Source organism: Lagenorhynchus albirostris, chromosome 15 (assembly GCF_949774975.1).
Source record: "Lagenorhynchus albirostris chromosome 15, mLagAlb1.1, whole genome shotgun sequence".
Lineage (NCBI taxonomy): Eukaryota > Metazoa > Chordata > Mammalia > Artiodactyla > Delphinidae > Lagenorhynchus > Lagenorhynchus albirostris.
Genome location: NC_083109.1, coordinates 8,394,691 through 8,413,002, shown reverse-complemented (window position 1 = coordinate 8,413,002; position 18,312 = coordinate 8,394,691). Strand labels below are relative to the sequence as shown.

Here is an 18,312-nt window from a genome sequence, read left to right as displayed (position 1 = left end):
AGTATTATGATTTATTCATGTACTCATAAAAAATGCATCGACTGCCTTCTATGACCTGCGATGGGTACTGAGTGCTGGGGTTACATGTCCTCATAGAGAGAGAGAGACACCAAACAAATAATTCCACAAATGTATGTAAAATTTCAACTATGATAAGTGCTGTGGGGTGGAGAGAAGGATTTGGTGCTAAAAAAAAAAAGGCTAAACTAGGGAATTAGATCCATCATGGCAATCAGGAAGGCTTGATAGAGAAAGGGATGCTGTGTCCTGACCTGAAGGGTGACTAGAAATCAGCTGCAGGAGGGAGGAGAAGCACACCAGGCACAGCGAACAGCGTGCTCTCAGCGCCCTTGGAAAGCATCAGAGAGCCGTGATGGAAGCAGGAAGGAAAGGAGTGGCCACGCGTGGTCCCCAACATCAACTCCCCTTCTGCTTTCTTGGGAAAATCCCCACTTGCTCAAGGGGTCCATGTTAGGCCAAGAATCTGGGGGCGGGGTGAGGCTGACCTCACTTCTATCTCTAAGAAAGGGTTCTTGTTGGCTTAAGTAAACCATCCGTTCTGCTCATGTCATTACAGTAGGTGCTCCGTTGCTCCACACTGCTTTGATTTAAATTCTGCTGCTTCGCCTTCTATACTTAGAGATGCCGCGTTACCTAACCAGCTCCTGGACACCCCTTTGCATGTGCTCAGCCTACCCAGCCAAAGCCACATGGGGGTTACCAAAAAAGGCTAGTTCTGGAGTTCTAGAATTCCAGACAGGACAGGTCTAGTCTGCTTAGCCCATCACACGCCTCTGGTTTGGCTGGTTTTACCCTTTCCTTTTGTTCCCCTCAGCCTCCTTTCTCTCTCAGCCTCTTGAAGAGGGACTAGGGTCCAAGGAGACTAGGCACAGAGATGGCCAACTTTTAACTCTGATTTAATAGTGACAATAAAAGGTACCAGTGCCAGGCACTGTTTTAAGCAACTGAATGTTCTAACAGTCCTATGAGGAAGGAATTAATTGTTATGTCCATTTTATTGTTAGGGAAATTTTGGTCCCAGGTGGTTAAATAACTTGCCTGTGATTGCACTTATAAGGCGACAGAGTTGGCATCTGAATCCAGGGAGTCTGATACCCAAACCCAGACTCTGAACAGCTACTCTGTCTACACTGCTTCCAACAGACCAAGGTCTCCCCACTCCATGTGCTGTTGTGCCCATCAGGGGATGGAACCGTCTACACCATATGCATTCTCAGCCACGGCAATCTTAACTCCACGTGGGGGAAAGTTGGGGGGTGAGATTGCCCTTGTTCTTGGGGCGGTGCGTTATGGGCAATTTTTAGATGTTTATATGGCCTATGGCCCTACTAAGGGCCACGGTACATCAACAGATAAACAGTGTAGCTGTTGTACTAAAATTCCATGGGGAGAAGGGCAATTAGGGAGAAAATATCTAAAGAAGCTTCATGGTGGGGGGGTGATAATGGGAAAAAGGTTGAGGAACACATCTATACTGATCGGTTTTGTTGGGAAATGGCCAGTTCTCTTTGCCCTGGGAAGATACCCTGAGATCTTCGAAAAACATGACAAGGACATGACTCTATCATATGTATAGTAATAAAATATAACGAATATATCTGTGTAACTGTTGAGTATGCATTTCTCTGGCCAGAGTATGAGTTCTGTGAAGGTAAGAGCTGTTATGTCTTAGTCACCATTACACTCCTACCACCCATCAGACCCAGTGTCTGGCTCAAAACAGGCATTAAATAAATAACAAATTAATTTTACGAGAGGGGCCACAGAGAGCTACCCACACAGCACCCTGCCATGTCATGTTTCCGTCCACCCACCCCCTCCTTACAGGGCTGTGGAGTCAGTCACACACACCCATTAGTCATCCTTTCCCTGCCTACTCATCTCCTCGCTTCCCAGAGAAGTGCCCCACATGGTGTTCTGCCAGCATCAACTGAATTCATACTCTTTGTCTCCATTACGGAGGAGACTACGAAAATTCTATCCATGTTTTTTGGAGACAATCCCCTGAGTAGGGCTGCCAGATTTAGCAAATAACAGTGAGACTATAGGATGTCCTGTTAAATCTGAATTTCAGATCAACAAAGAATAAGTTTTTTGCCTAAGGATGTCCCAAATATTGCCTGGGACATACTTAGATTTATACTCAAAGATTATTTGCTGTGTATCTGAAATTTGAATTTAACTGGGTACTTGTTATTTATCTGGCAACCCTACCCATGAAATTCTAATGTATTAGATTTGGAGATTGCATATCAGATGACCTTACCTTCTTCCACAAGAAGTTTTCATCATTTTCACATTTGAGGGTGGGAGAGGGGACGTGTTAGTAAGATGGAAACATTGTACCAAGAGCCAGAAAACAATGAATGTGTGGCATAAGCTTATGAACCCTGGGAGGTAGCTGCTAATGTTTTAGCTGCCTTGCGGAGAGGGTGGGCATTGAGCAAACCTGAGTGGGGAGGGGAACATTTCTGGGCGTGGCAAAGACATTCTAAAACAATGTCCTGCTCTGTGTACATGTGTCATGTCCAACGTTTGCAAGTCGTGTGAAAAGGTTTTATTCTGAGGAACCGCATGTGATTAAGTCAAGAAAAAAAAATTCAGATTCAGCAAAGAAACGCTGACCCCCTTATTATTTATAATAATAAACTTATTTCATTGATTAATGTCAGCCTTTCCTCTTTGAAACTAAGCAGATTCTTTTTATAGGAAGGAAAATTGACATACAAAGAAATGAAAGGAGGAGTTAACCAGAATTGGTAACCACTGTATTTTTTTTTTTAAGAGCAAAACTAGAAGTAACGTTTTATCCTTGAATTTGCTTGGATGCCTTCTTTCTGTCTTAGGTCACGCTGAGATCAAGGAGGATGAGTATCACACCTCCCATAATCATGCAACAGGGTTCACTGATGGACTCTGGCTGGTCAATTTTAATGGCCCTGTTTTCCTATCTTTTGGGATGACAGAACAACCAACTGACGAAAAGAAAAACACTGTCCTAGGCATGAAGGTAAAAGCCAATGAGATCTACCACACTGCTGTATAAATGAGAATTAAGAACATCTGGGAATTGTCCCCTTACTTTACTTTAACGTAAAAAAATAGACCGAATGTAACTCAAGGCAAAACCTTAGTCTGTGTTACAGTATCCCAGAAGGGGTCGTTTCTTCTCCATCGTCCCAGTGGTTTTAGAATCCTCTCCTACCCCAAACGTCAACTCACTTGGCAGGATGTGAAGCCAACAACTCGGGGAAACCCCAGGAATACTGAACTTGGGTGGTCCACTTGTGGGAGGGGAGAGATTCTGGAGGTACGAAATGAATGTCGTGATGAAATGCAGATCTGTGGGGGTCGGGGGAGGGGGAGTCATAGCGTCTTAAACTTTCAAGGGCCCCTACTCACCGAAGCACCCGTGGGAATTCAGCTAGGTTCCTTTGTACCAGATCCATGACAGATTTCACTAGCAGTTACCAAATTGTCGCCCACATACAGTCGTACCACTTTTTAACGTTCCCTCCCCCATTGCAGTGTCTCTCATCCACCCCCTTGTCTCCTTACAGGACAAAATAACCCTGTATGGAAATCGAAGGGTGGCTTCATAACCTAGTTTGTTTATGCAAATATAGATTCCGCCGGGAGAGCTTTCTACGGAGCTTTTATCTGCATACACAATCCTGGGACTATTACATCCAGCTGGGGAAGTTTTTCAAATAAGTCCATTCAACTTAGTGGAGAATGGTGGATATTTTAAACAAATTTACAAGCATGCTGGCCCAAGTCAGGGATCCTTTTAATTGATGGTTTCAGACAAATACTGGCATTTTCGTAGACATTAGAAGAGTGAAATCTCCGCAACTCACTTCTCTGTTGTCTTTACTTTCCAAGAACGTGGAGACAGAACTTGCTCTGCCTTCATTCATTGTTTTGTTCTGCCTGGGCTTCCATTTGGGCTCAGTATAAGTTTAGTTAATACAGGGAAGAGATGGAACGGACCACAGGAAGATAGAATTGTTATCTTGAGGTTAGAAGAGCATTTCCCAAAGTATAGCAAGCATACCATTGGTGGGATCAGAGATGGCCTCAGATTGTGCTATGATATTAAATAATATTAAAATCGTGAAAATACTTTTCCTTTTTCAATTCTCATCTTTCTAAGACCATTGGGGGAAAATCTCAGTCTGGTGCCAGTAGAGAAATCTTTAACATTTCCCTACTGCTGGCTAATTGCCTTTTCATAAAGCTAGAAATGGCAATAGATTCAGAGCTTAACACAAGCGAGACAGCTAGAATGTAATCTCTTTTTTTATTGCCCATATAATGGTACATTCCTCTTATGAAAAATCATCTGCTTTTCCAAGTGTGATGTAATACAAAGTTTCTTTTACAGATATCTTTAAATAGGAAGTGAGTCAATTTCAATATAAAAATATCAAGTAAATAGTGGTATATCTGCCAAAAACGATGAAGGTGGTATGCAAACATTCAACATTTGGGAAACACTAGGTTAGAAGAATAATCTCAGAACCCTGGTCCACACTCGGAAAGTAGTCTGAGATGTTTACAATTATGGGGACTTAAAATCTCTGAAATTTGATTCACATAGTACTTAATTCCCCTCTAATGATTTCTACCACCCAAGGCTCTGTCTTCACTGAAGTGGAGCAGGCTGGATACAGGATGGGCACATGTGTCATGTGGTGAAGACCAGGGTTCTTATTTTTCCTCCTATTTTAACAAGATACAGACCTTATGCCTAAAGAATTTTCTAAAGGCGAGTCCTAGCCTGGGGCTATGCAGATGCTTTTTCTTGGTGCCTTTAGCCTGGATCTCGGATGTCTTCTGCCCAGCTTGTCCATCACAGACACTTTCTGCTTTAGATGCCTTTTGGGCAACAGCAGTCACAGCTTAGAACTTTGTTTTTAAACAGAATGCATTCTTTTTCTGTTGTTTTTAAGCGCAGTAATCCACTTTGTCAATTAGCTGCCGGTATATCACCCCCATCTCCCAATCACAAGACATCATGTGAATGCTTATCTTTTTCAAACTCTCAAAGACGATTTGTTAAAGTGCAAATTCACAGTCTATTTCAGGTACATGTTGATTTTCAACACAGCAACCTATTTAAATGACCCAGATTAATGCAGCTCCATTTGCTAAAGACAATGACAAGATATTTAAGCTTTGTCTACAGGACATGTAATATCCAGGTGAAAAAAATTAAAAAATAAAAACGATAATGCAGTACCTACCCGATGATTTTTAAAAATCTAAATGCTATTGTCACGTGAAACAGAAGAAAAAAATACCTGAAGACAAGCAATTTATTTTTGCATCCTGGAGTCAAGTACTGCCACTAAATGGCTTTCATTCTCAAACTGATCTCCTCTTTTGCGGTATTAGAAACTTCAGGGAAGCAGTATCACCCACAAAAATCTCAACTGACTTCTAGATGGGCAGATCTCCTGGGCAAAAGATGTTTCTAGAGTGAGTCAGTCCACTGAGCCAAAGTGAGGGGAAATTGGAACTAAAATAGCCCAGCTACAACCATTCAGAATTGTTGACTCAAGTCACAAATGGCAGGGGATTTTGTGTGTGCAGCAGTGGAGTGTGCTAAAAATTGCCCAGGGCCAAATGAGAAGATGGACAAAAGTGTTGACATTTCAAAAGCATGAATCCAAGAACTTCAGTAGAAAAGATGTCAAGAAGGCAAGTATGAGAACCAGGTTGGTAGAAAGAGGTCTGTTTGTGGGCATCACGGACAACCTACATTCACAAAACCCACTTTTGAGATCCAGTTCCATCAGCGCTGAGCGCACAGCTCTCTGGGCAGGGCCATGAGGTACCACTAGGTACTTTCAGCTGGGACCACATTCTGGGTGGGGGAAGAGCCTTGATGCCGTGAGCAGCTAAAGGGAGTGAGGGCATCAGGTCACTCGGGGAGCCACACAACACACCCACATACCCCACTGTTTATAGCCTATTGTGCTGACTCTGTGATTTCCAACAATGCAAGACACAGAACCCAAAGAGAAACATTTGGACCCAACCATTCATTGAACTTGACCCTAGCTGCCTTGTAGCAAATAAATAACCTTACGGGAAAATGCACGTAGATACCTCAGATATATCTTTTTTTCAATGGAAGAAGAAAATTCTAGAGGAACCAATCAGTACAATACAGATGTAATCCTGATGTTCGGTCTGTCCTGCTGTGATTATGGAAATAGGGATCACCTACATTTGAACAGAGCTCCAGGGTTTACCAGGCACTGTCACACCTTCATTCAGTCCTGGGGTTGGGGAGGCAGAATTTTTATTGCCCCAGTTTTACAGATGTGGAAATCTGGGTTCAGACAGGTTAGGATCACACAGCTATCAAGTAGCAGGACTGCGGCTCGAACACAGGTCTTCTGAGACAAATTCTAGGATCCTTTTCACAACTTAGCCCCTTCAAATACGGCGAGCAGATATACTGGGTTGGCCAAGCCATTTATTTGGTCCCAGTGCCTTTCAAAGCACTTTCAGTTATCAAAAGGAGGACACAAGACATTTATCTGTCACCAAGTTAAATTTCCCTCATGATTCCCGTGAAATTTAAACCACGTGTTCTACGAAAGGAAATCGGTTCTCTCAAGTGCAAAGGGAAAACATCTCTAGAAAGCAGTCATTCCAAACAAAATGTACTTTGAGGGGAACTGGCTGAATTTCTAGGATGACGGCGAAAAAGCACACACTCTCTAGGGCATCCTAACCCCTCTACTTGTTCCTTCATTTGGCAAGTGTCGACTGGTGACTATTTCATGCACCAAGCAACTGCCATTGCAGTGGAGACTAATTTTTTTCAAATTACATGAAAAACAAAGCAAGACATATTTTTTAAAAACCAAAATCTAGCAGCTCACATCTGCTTTAAATTGAGTCTCATGACTTTTGCATTTCCAGTGGCTAACTTTTACCATATTCCCTGGGTCTCTCTACACACAGCTAAAAAGACTAAGATGATATATAATAATGAGTATTCTGTTCTTATTCTGTATAAGAAATTGGTTTTTATGACATTATTTAGCCAGAATTGGCACATATTTCAAGCTTCCCACCAAAATTTTCATTAAAATACCATTAACATAAGTGGAACATTTTAAAGACAAGCTAACAGCACTATTAAATTGCTAAATATGTATATATGTGTGTATGTATATCCCACGCACACAAAATTCCAAAAACAAAGACGCATACGTAAATCCAAACCCAAACACACTTCAAATGACCTACCGTGTCTTCCAGATCTTTTTTTGTTTCAGCTTTGTTAGGAGAAACCTTAAAAGTTTGAGAAAAACCAAATGTTAAAAACCATAGCTCTAAAAAAAAAAAAAAAACATAGCTCTGTAGGGTGTTTCTTTTTCTTTCTTTCTTTTTATTTTAGTTCCCCAACCAGGGACTGAACCTGGGCCCCGGCAGGTAAAGTGCCAAGTCCTAACCACTGCACCACCAGGGAATTCCCTATTTCATATTTTTATTTAGGGTGGTCCACTTCACTCTACAAGTAAGGAATGTAATGAGAAGTCCTTTTAATTTAGTAGAAACCCATGGACTTCTGGGTAATACCTAAGTATACATAAGTTAACAAAATTAATATTTTATAATGAAATGCATCAGATCTTATACATTCACTAAGAGCTTGACCACATTCAAAACTGTCTCCTGGAATGGCTACACACTTTCCAACAAGTCCACCACTAAATCCAAACAAATGTACAAGCCTTTGGTGTTTGTGGCACATTCGGTTGACTTTTTCTGTTTTATCTTTTGAAGTTGGTCTTGGCCTTTGGGAATAGCCCAAACACTTGGAGATGTCTGTTTAATTATGCATTCACGCATTCAGCCCTTTTTTGAGTGTCTGGCAGGTGCCAAGCTGCGGGGTCTGAAGAGTCAGACAGGAGCAAGCAATGCAAGATGTGAGTCCCTGCCTCCACCCAGTCAAATGGGAGCTTTAGATGTAACAAGATAGTGATTTCTACAGTTTTATTTGCCATTTGAGTGGCAAAAATGCTTTGATAGGTCAGCAACTCAAGGAAGTATTTTCCAATTATTTTTATGATCAATGACCATAAGATATCCAATTGCAGTAGCGTTCTACTACCACATAGCTCATGTCGCATAGTTAATCTCACAGTTCGCAGCAACTAAAGACTCCTTCACGGAAAGCCAATTCCCTTACGAAGCACATCTTGTCCCTGTTCTCCAATGTCCCAGCTGCATCAAGCCGTTTAGAGCAGTAACATTCAAGTACGCATCATTCTTAGATCTAACAAAACTTTTGAGCAATAAAATTGAGGAATAGAATAGAAAAGGAGATGAAACTGCTTACCAGAGTTTTAAGGAAACTCATGATGGAATTATTATTCTCTGTCTGGGGGTCCTCCTTTGCAATCTCCAGTTCTTCAGGGACCCCGGGGACAGAGCAACTCACAGTTGGGATTTCCTGTCCTTCTTTTCCCGTGCCGTCAGCTATGTCCTAGGAACAAGACAGAGTTTTCATGGTTGCAACTTGTTGAATGTGGACTCTCAAAGTAATATTTTTGCTTCGCGCCCCTGTCTCCCTTACCCCCTAATTCCAGCCATACTTCTTCTGCCCACGGGGGTGTAGAACAATCAGGAGCTTATGAGAGTCACTCTTCCTTCCCCGCCCCCTCTTTCTAACATAATCAGCATTTGCAGTTAGTTGGAGGGACATTGTTTGGAGCCAGAGGCTAACAAACGCAGCAGTGCACGTTGCATCCCAAACAAAAACCCTTTTCTCCCAATTCTGCACAGAGGTTATGTATGATGCCAATATTTTGTGGTCTTCCAGTTTAATCATGGAAGATGCCTCTATCTGATTTCCCACAATCCCCGCAGTGCTGAATTGTATCAACTGAAAAAAAAAGTACTGATGTTTTAAAATAATAATTCCGCTTTCAGGATCTGGGAGTTAACTGTGCGAAGGATGTGCTATTGGGACGGATTTTCCTCTCTAACTCACCCAGGAGGGTGGGATGCAGGCTGAATATCCTCCTTTTTTTCACGTTCACTCCCATGACCTTGGCCCAAGCCAGGTTACCTCAAACCCATTCATTCTTCAGCCTCGGGCTCAAGTTTACTTTCTCCACTGAAGTCTTTCTGGGCCACAGCACCCATGGAATCTACTCCCTTCTCTGAGTTTCTAGACCACCTTCTCCGGCACACTCATTTGGCACGTGGGTTACCCTAATGCCAAGGACTGGGCCAGAAGAACCTGCATTAAAAACGGGGTTATTGGGCTTCCCTGGTGGCGCAGTGGTTGAGAGTCCGCTTGCCGATGCAGGGGACATGGGTTCATGCCCCGGTCCGGGAAGATCCCACATGCTGCGGAGCAGCTGGGCCCATGAGCCATGGCCTCTAAGCCTGTGCGTCCAGAGCCTGTGCTCTGCAACGGGAGAGGCCACAGCAGTGAGAGGCTCACGTACCACAAAAAAAAAAAAAAAAAGAAGAAAAATTACATAAGTCAGGACTTCCCTGGTGGCGCAGTGGTTAAGAATCCACCTTCCAATGAAGGGGACATGGGTTTGAGCCCTAGTCCGGGAAGATCCCACATGCTGCAGAGCAACTAAACCCATGCGCCACAAGTACTGAGCCTGCGCTCTAAAGCCCATGAGCCACAACTACTGAGCCTGTGTGCCACAACTACTGAAGCCCACACGCCTAGAGCCCGTGCTCCACAGCAAGAGAAGCCACCGCAATGAGAAGCCCATGCACCACGACGAAGAGCAGCCCCTGCTTGCCGCAACTAGAGAAAGCCCACACACAGCAACGAAGACCCAATGTAGCCAAAAATAAATAAATGAATTAATTAATTTAAAAAATATTACACAAATCATCAAGCAGGTGTTTGGAACATGAGCCATTATGAAAGTGGTACCAGGACTAAATCTAATGGAGAGGTGCCCCACTTGGCCTGACGGAGCTATTGCCTAGGAAATAGTTATTTATTTCCAATCACTCATTTACTCACCTTCACTCAATAGCTTGCTGGGGGAATTCTGACCATGTACAAACTGTATCGAGGCAAAATGATATTAGCACGGGCTCTGAGGCCAGCCCGCCCAGACTCCACTCTCTGTTCCATCCTTCACACCAGTGCGATCCTGGGCCTGTTCCCTGACATCTGTGCCTGGGTTTGCTCATTTGTAAAAGGGGGATCAGTAGCACCTGCCTCTCAGAGTGGTCGGGGCGTAAATGGGATAATCCATCCAAAGGATTTAGCATGGTGTGTAGCACATAGTAAACATGCAGTGAATGCTAGCTATTATTATCATTATCATTATTGTTACTGTCATAGTTTACGTTACTGAGCCTTGTTCTGAGCCCGGTGAGATTAACAAAAATGAATCAGACACGTTCCTCTCTCGAGATGCTTACAGTCTCACAGTGGATAAAGGCCAGCAGAGGGGGATAAGTACTCGGATAAAGAGATAAAAGAATTCCACTAGCCCACTTAGCCCTGCACAGCGTTTTCAACCAGTATTAATGCCCAGATGCCACCCGAACCAATTCGATCAGAATGTCTGGAGGTGGGGCTCAGGCGTCAATATTTTTAGAGCCCCTGGGTGATTCCAATGTGCACAAGGTTGAGAACAGCTGAAGTACAGGGACAAGAAAGGTGTGAAGATGAGGCGGCGTCTGCCCTCGGCCCTGGAGCCTGAGCTACAGGTCGACGTGCGGAGGTGGGGGAAGGATGGCGTGCTGAGGAATTTCAGACAGAGGAAAGGGCGTGAAAAACATGTAGAAAAGGATGAGGTGGGGATGGGGGTGGGGAGAGTTTCGGGGTAGATTGTTCAGGTCAACTGACATACAGATAAACGCAAGGTGGTTAGAGAAGACCACCGTCAGTCACACTGAGCTTCCTCTCAATCTGCTGGGCAGCAGCTTATAGAGTAGGCGCTTTCTAGGTGGAAGGTTTCTGGGCTGGGGGTGGAGTATGGGGCAAAGAGCCCCGTAGCAGAAGAAGCAGTCGAGGGGCTTCCCTGGTGGCGCAGTGGTTGAGAGTCTGCCTGCCGATGCAGGGGACACGGGTTCGTGCCCCGGTCCAGGAAGATCCCACATGCTGCGGAGCGGCTGGGCCCGTGAGCCATGGCCGTTGAGCCTGCGCGTCTGGAGCCTGTGCTCCGCAACGGGAGAGGCCACAACAGTGAGAGGCCCGCGTACCGCAAAATAAATAAATAAATAAAAAATAAAAATAAATAAAAACAAAAAGAACGTAAGACTCTGCTTCCAGGAAGAAGGAGGATATAGACTTTCCTTCATTCCTCCCAGTAAACACAGTGGAAAATCCTGGACATTATGTAGAACACAAACACAAAAGGACTCCGAGTGGTGGAGAGGAGAAGGCAGGCCAGCTAGGTACCTCAACAACAAGATGGTGGTGAGTTCCCTGGGTTTTCCTTTTGCCGCAGATATCCTGGACTTGGAGTTGGAGAAGCCAATTACCGGGAAACACCGATGGGCAAACCCTCCCGAAACGCCTGCTCGAACCAAAGGGCCAGGAAAGGGCCAGTCTAGCATATGACAGAAAGCTTTTAGACAATAACTGTTATCCACCAGCCAAACACCGCAGAAATGCAAATAAAAACCACAATGTAATATCACCTCACACCTGTCAAAATGGCTATCATCACACGAGAGATAACAATGTTGGCGAGGATGTGGGGAAAAGGGACCCTCGTGCTTTGTTTGTGGGACCCTAAACTGCTGCAGCCACTATGGAAAACAGTGTGGGGTTCCTCAAAAAATTAAAAATAGGCCTACTATATGATCCCACAATCCCATTTGTGGGAAAGAAAATGAAAGCAGAATCTTGAAGAGATGTCTCTACTCCCATGTTCATTGCAGCATTATTCACAATAGCCAAGATATGGAAACAACAAGTGTGTCTGTCTACAGATAAATGGATAAAGAAGACTGTATATAATATATATTATTCAGCCGTGAAAAAAGAAGATAATCCTGCCATTTGTGACAACATGAATGGACCTTGAGGGCATTATGCTGAGATAAATGTCAGAGAAAGACAAATACTGTATGATATCACTTATATGTGAAATTTTAAAAAGCTGAACTCATAGAAATAGAGAATGGAAAAGTGATTGCCAGTGGCTGGGGGGTGGGAGAAATGGGGAGATGTCGGTCAAAGGGTACCAACTTCCAGTTATTAGATGAATAAGTTCTGGGGAATCTAATATACAGCATGGTGACTATAATTTACAATACTGTATTATATACTTGAAAGTTTCTAAGAGAGTAGATCTTAAATGTCCTCATCACAAGAAAGAGATGGAAATCATATGAGGTGATGGAGTTGTTAACTAACCCTACTGTGGTAATCATTTTGCAGTATATACGTGTATCAAATCATCAAGTTGTACACTTTAAACTTACACAAAAATTATATTTCAGTTACATGTCAATAAAGTTAGAAAATAATACCATTTATACTTGTACCAAAAATGAAATACAAAATATGTACAGGACTTATATGCAGAAAACTATACAATACTGATGAAAGGAATTAAAGAACATATAAACAGAGAGACATACAGTGTTCATGAACTGGAAGACTCAACACAATAAAGGTGTCAATCCTCCCAAGGTGATATACAGGTTTAATGCAATTCCTATCAAAATCCCAGCAAGATGTTTTGTAGAGATAGATGAGATTATTCTAAAATTTGTAAGTCAAAGGAATTAGAATATCTAAAGCAATTTTGAAAAAAAAGAATTAAGTGGGAAGAAGCAGGCTTCCTGATTTCAAGCCTTGTTATTTAGCTATAGTAAGCAAGGCTGTGTGGTACTGGTGGGTAGAAGCATAGACACATAGTTGACTGGGCCAGAAGAGAGAACCCAGAAATAGACCCACACAAAATGTGCCCAACTGATTTTTGACAAAGGTGCAAAAGCAATTCAATAGAGGAAAGATCATCTTTTCAATAAAAGGTGCTGGAACAATTTGACATGCACGGGAGGGAAAAAAAAAAAAAAGAACTTCAATCTAAGCTTTATACCTTATACAAAAATTAACTCAAAATGGACCAAGGACTTAAATACAAAATGTAAAGTATAAAACTTTCAGGGGAATTCCCTGGTAGTCCAGTGGTTAGGACCCTGTGCTTCCACTGCAGGGCGCACAGGTTCAATCCCTGGTCAGGGAACTAAGATCTCACATGCTGTGCAGCAAGGTCAAAAAACAAACAAACAAACAAAAAACAAAACAAAAAAAAACCTTTTAGAAGAAAATAAGAGAAAATTTCTGGGATCTATGGCAAAGAGTTCTTAGACTTGATATCAAAAGCATCATCCATAAAAGGAAAAAATGATGAACTGGTCTTCATCCAAATTAAAAGATTTTGCTTTGTGAAAGATCCTATTTAAAAAAATGGAAAAAATGGGACTTCCCTGGTGGCGTAGTGGTTAAGACTCCACACTCCCAGTCCAGGGGGCCCGGGTTCAATCCCTGGTCAGGGAACTAGATCCCACATGCTGCAACCAAGAGTTTGCATACCACAATTAAGGAGCCCGCGTGCCACAACTAAGAACCAGTGCAACCAAATAAATAAATACATTTTTTTTAATGGAAAAAAAGCTAGAAAGGAGGAGAAAGTATTTGCAAACCACTTATCTGACAAAGGACTAGAATCTAGAATAAATAAAGAATTCTCGAAGCTCAACAGTAAAACAAACAAAAAATTCAAGCAATCCAATTAGAGAATGGCAAAGACATGAAGAGACATTTCACTGGACAAAAGATATAGATGGCGGGCTCCCCTGGTGGCGCAGTTGAGAGTCCGCCTGCCGATGAAGGGGACACGGGTTCTTGCCCCGGTCCGGGAAGATCCCACATGCCGCGGAGCGGCTGGGCCCGTGAGCCATGGCCGCTGAGCCTGCGCATCCGGAGCCTGTGCTCCGCAACAGGAGAGGCCACAGCAGTGAGAGGCCCGCGTACCGCAAAAAAAAAAAAAAAAAAAAAAGATATAGATGGCAAATAAGCAAACGAAAGATGTTCAATTTCATTAGCCATTAGGGAAATGCAAAGTAAAACTACAATAAGATGTCACCACACACCTATCAGAACGGGTAAAGTGCAAAATAGTGACAGTTTCAAATTCTGGCAAGGATGCAGAACAACTAGATCACTCATACTCTGCTGACGGGAATGCAGAACGGTACAGCCAATCGGGAAAAGTTTAGCAGTTTCTTAAAAAACTGAATATGCAACTCCAACATAACCTAGCAATTACACTCCTGGCTTTTTTTTCCCCCAGAGAAATGAAGACTGACATTCACACAAAACCCCATACATTAACGTTTATAAAAACTTTATTGTAACGGCTGAAAACTGGAAATGACCAAATGTTTTTCAATGGCCCTCATATTTTACTGATTGAAGTATATACTATTTCAGTCCTGAGGCAGGGCTGAAATTTTTGCATTATCAACTAAAATTTAAAAAAGAGGGGCTTCCCTGGTGGCGCAGTGGTTGAGAGTCCGCCTGCCGATGAAGGGGACGCGGGTTTGTGCCCCGGCCCGGGAAGATCCCACATGCCGCGGAGCGGCTGGGCCCGTGAGCCATGGCTGTTGAGCCTGCGCGTCCGGAGCCTGTGCTCCGCAACGGGAGAGGCCACAACAGTGAGAGGCCCGCGTACTGCAAAAAAAAAAAAAAGAAAAGAAAAGAAAAAAATATATTCTTTTACCAAGCGATTCCACTCCTAAGGGTTGGTTTTAAACCTCAATTCACATAAGTGTGAAATAACAAATACACGAGCTTATTCACTACAATGAGGTCATGGCAAATGTCTGGAAACCTGCCAAATGTCATTAATAAGGTCCTGGCTAAATAAATCATGGTACATCCATTCATTGGAAAACTATGCAAGTGTTACAAATGAGGAAGCTGTACAGATATAGAAAGTAGTGTTAATTGGGAAAAAAAAGCATGGGATAGAACAGAGTGTATATTATATTACCATTTGCTTAAAAAAGAAGGAATTTGAATTTATACTTATCTTTTGCTTAATATATGCTCAAGAAAGACTCATTTAAAAATACAAACAGTGATTCTCTATTGCGGGTGGCATTGGTAGAAAAGTATACCGTTTCATAATTTCTTATTTTGAGCCATGTGAATGTATTATCTATTAAAAATTAAAACGAAATGTGGGCAACTAATTCCAAATTTTAAAAAACATCCAGAGGGCCACACTCAACGCAGTCTGGAAGACGATCCAGCCCAAGGCCACCAGTTTGTGGCCTATGCCTTAAATATTGGGTTATTTGTAGGAGCTTTGTCCTTAACTACAAATACGTCTGTGCTATTCTCATGAGGCCTGCAGATCATTCTCAGCAAACAGAAATTTTAGATAGAAACATAGGCGTTCTCCAGGAAATATCTGGAAACTTCTTTTTAAGCAAACAGGTGTCCATGGTATCAGCTTGTTTTTCATCCATATGGAAGAGGCCTGTATTTTTTCCCTTTCTGTTGGCTTCCAAGGGCAAACAGATAGGAACACTAGTTAAGTGATCACAATTTGTCATGTTGAAAAATTGTGCTGCCTCATCCTAATTTGATTGCCTATAATAAAACGCATATGGAACTTCTGGTACCTTCCTTCCACTGTAAATTGTCAATTGGCTTTCGTCTTTCTCTAAGCAAGGTCTGCATTGTCCAAGTGAAAATACAAGTGAAGGCAGGACGATCAAGGCTAAAAAAAGCTTTGTCTGGAACTATTTGTGATGAATGTCTACCTCATCTAGATGTCCCCACCGATTGTGCATAACGGTTTCATTTTGAATCTTTGTACCGAGAAATCAGTGTCTAACAGGCAGTTTAACACAGGAAGATTTGTCTAAAAAAATGTTGACTGGTACAGAAACCCATTACTCTTTTCCATCTGTTGGAAATTCGATCCACAGGCTGTCTGGGATTAAAGGGAGGAGCTATGTTTCCTCTCCCACTTGGTTGCCCCAGCGGCACAAAGGGCATCATCTGCTCAGCAACAATGTTCTCTAGACATACATCACGTCTTTACTTTTTTCCTTCTGGGAGCACATCACCTGCATACACCCATTGTCAGACTGGGGATGAAAAATGGGATTTGGTTAATTCTTAAAAATAAAAATTTATCCTCCAATTTCCATAGAAGGGGAAGCAAATTACTGAAACAAGCAGGAAGGAACTCTAAGAACAAAGTCTACCAATAATATTTAACGGAACGTCAACATTTCCGAAAGAGTTGGGCTTTTTTTGTTTTAAACTTTGTTTTACTACAAAGCCCAAAACCACCAAAGGAAGGTCTACCCCTGTAGCTAATTTTGTATTTTTATTTTTTCCCACTATAGCTTCCCAATGCACATCAACGGATAAAAATGCACTCACATCTTTTAAGCAAAAATTAGGAAAGAACGCAAGTAGCACAACCTTAAGAAGTGCCAATTACGAAAGGGCTTTGAAAACTGCCACCCACGACAAAATTCCTCTTTCCAAAATACACATGAGCTATACGTGTTAAAAATCAGTGTTATTTCTGAGCAGGAAATTGCCACACAAGCTCTGGACTGCACAGTTCCGGAATTACCGTGAGCGAAAATAACCTGTTAAACCGCTTGTTACTACTGCAGTTTCTACAGTTCAGGATGCTGCAAGCTTCATAGCGCTATCTAGTGGAGGAATCAGGAAATTACCTAGATTGTAGTATTTTCCTTATACTTAGGCAGTACTCAGTGCTTACTTGCTCTGTTTCTAAAAAAGAGAAAATCTAGATGAGCAAAGAGTAAAAATATAACATGCACCCATTATCCCATTACAGAAAATAACTACTACTAACAATCCACAATTTTTCTTTCCACACCCCTCTTTGGGTGGAAGGATGAATATGTGTGGGCAGGCAAGGCAAATATGATTTTTACCCAAAAGGGACCTTTCTGTATATACTATTTTGAAAGCTGCTTTTTCCTTTTTTTTTTTTTTTTGGCCACACCACGTGGCATGTGGAACTTCCCCAACCAGGGATGAAACCCACACCCTCTGCAGTGGAAGCACAGAGTCTTAACCACTGGACCACCAGGGAAGTCCAGAACCTGCTTTTCTTATTTAACATTATGTTATAACCGTCTTCACATGTCAATACTTCTATTTCTATGTCATCTTTGTTACGATGTCCAGTGTAAGGGTGTACCACAATCAGTACAAAAACCCTGCAATTAGATCTTTTAGATCTTCCCAACTTTTCTCTTACAGACAATGCCAGACTTAAAAAAAAAAAAGCTTGTGGATAAAATGTTGCCCATTCTCTCAATAAATTCCTAGATGTCAAATTGCCTTTTCAAACCTTCTTAAGGCTTTAAAATTGTGTACTGCCAAAGTGCCACGGTTGAAATAAACTTCCTAGTGATGCAGGTAGTTAAGAAATTATCAGACACTTCAGAGGGCAATAAAAAGAACATAAAAATATTGAAACGTGAAATCCAGATTTTCATATTGTCTTCTGGCATGTTTTCTAATTGGGGAATCTGCATGACACAGATCTAAAAATGCTCCACTTACCTATTTTTCCCTCCTCTTTTTGGGAGGAGAGAGAGGCAACTGTTCATTTTAGCTGCTTTTGCTAATTGAATCAAGCGAGGTTGGACCAATTATCCAGTATGATGCTCTTTATTATAAATCATAAGATCACCAGCTGTTTTAATACTCTGTAGACATAACCTCAGGATGTTAAAAACTAATATTCTATCTTGGTGGCAGAAGTGTAACATAGCACCTTGACATGGTAGAGCCTCATTAGCCCATGATATTGACGGATGCAGAGATGTTTTAGTTAAAAGATTAAATAAACCAGTTGTTCATTGTAGTCATAGGTGGAGAGTGGAAAGAAATCTATCAGAGAAAGCAATTCACACTTTCTTCCTATAAATAAGGGTTTTCCATTTTCTGTCTCAGTAACTCCTCTGCTTGAGGGGTAAGTGAATTTGTCAACTTGATTTCCAATGGCAAGTGAAATGTGGGTCGAGGATTAAGCAATACAATGTTCTTTCCTTGCTTCTGTTTTTGGCAACAGTAATTACTTTGAGGATATTCCTAAGAACACATAAGTTGGCACACTTTTTTTAAAAAATTTATTTTTGGTTGCATTGGGTCTTCCTTGCTGCGCAGTGTGCGGGCTTCTCACTGCGGTGGCTTCTAGTTGTGGCATGTGGGCTCAGTAGTTGTGGCGCACAGGCCTAGTT

The 18,312-nt window shown here is 42.1% G+C and overlaps 1 protein-coding gene across 1 annotated transcript in view; it reads right to left on the bottom strand.

Moving 5' to 3' along the window:
- BCAS1 (brain enriched myelin associated protein 1) overlaps positions 1–18,312 on the bottom strand; it is a 158,556-nt gene that overhangs the window by 39,080 nt on the left and 101,164 nt on the right. Inside the window, exons 6-8 of the mRNA XM_060122907.1 lie at positions 8,390–8,536; positions 7,294–7,338; positions 4,768–4,902 (exon numbers count right to left, since the gene is read on the bottom strand). Of these exons, the coding sequence (XP_059978890.1) occupies positions 4,768–4,902; positions 7,294–7,338; positions 8,390–8,536 (327 nt within the window). The remainder of the gene's footprint in view (positions 1–4,767; positions 4,903–7,293; positions 7,339–8,389; positions 8,537–18,312) is intronic.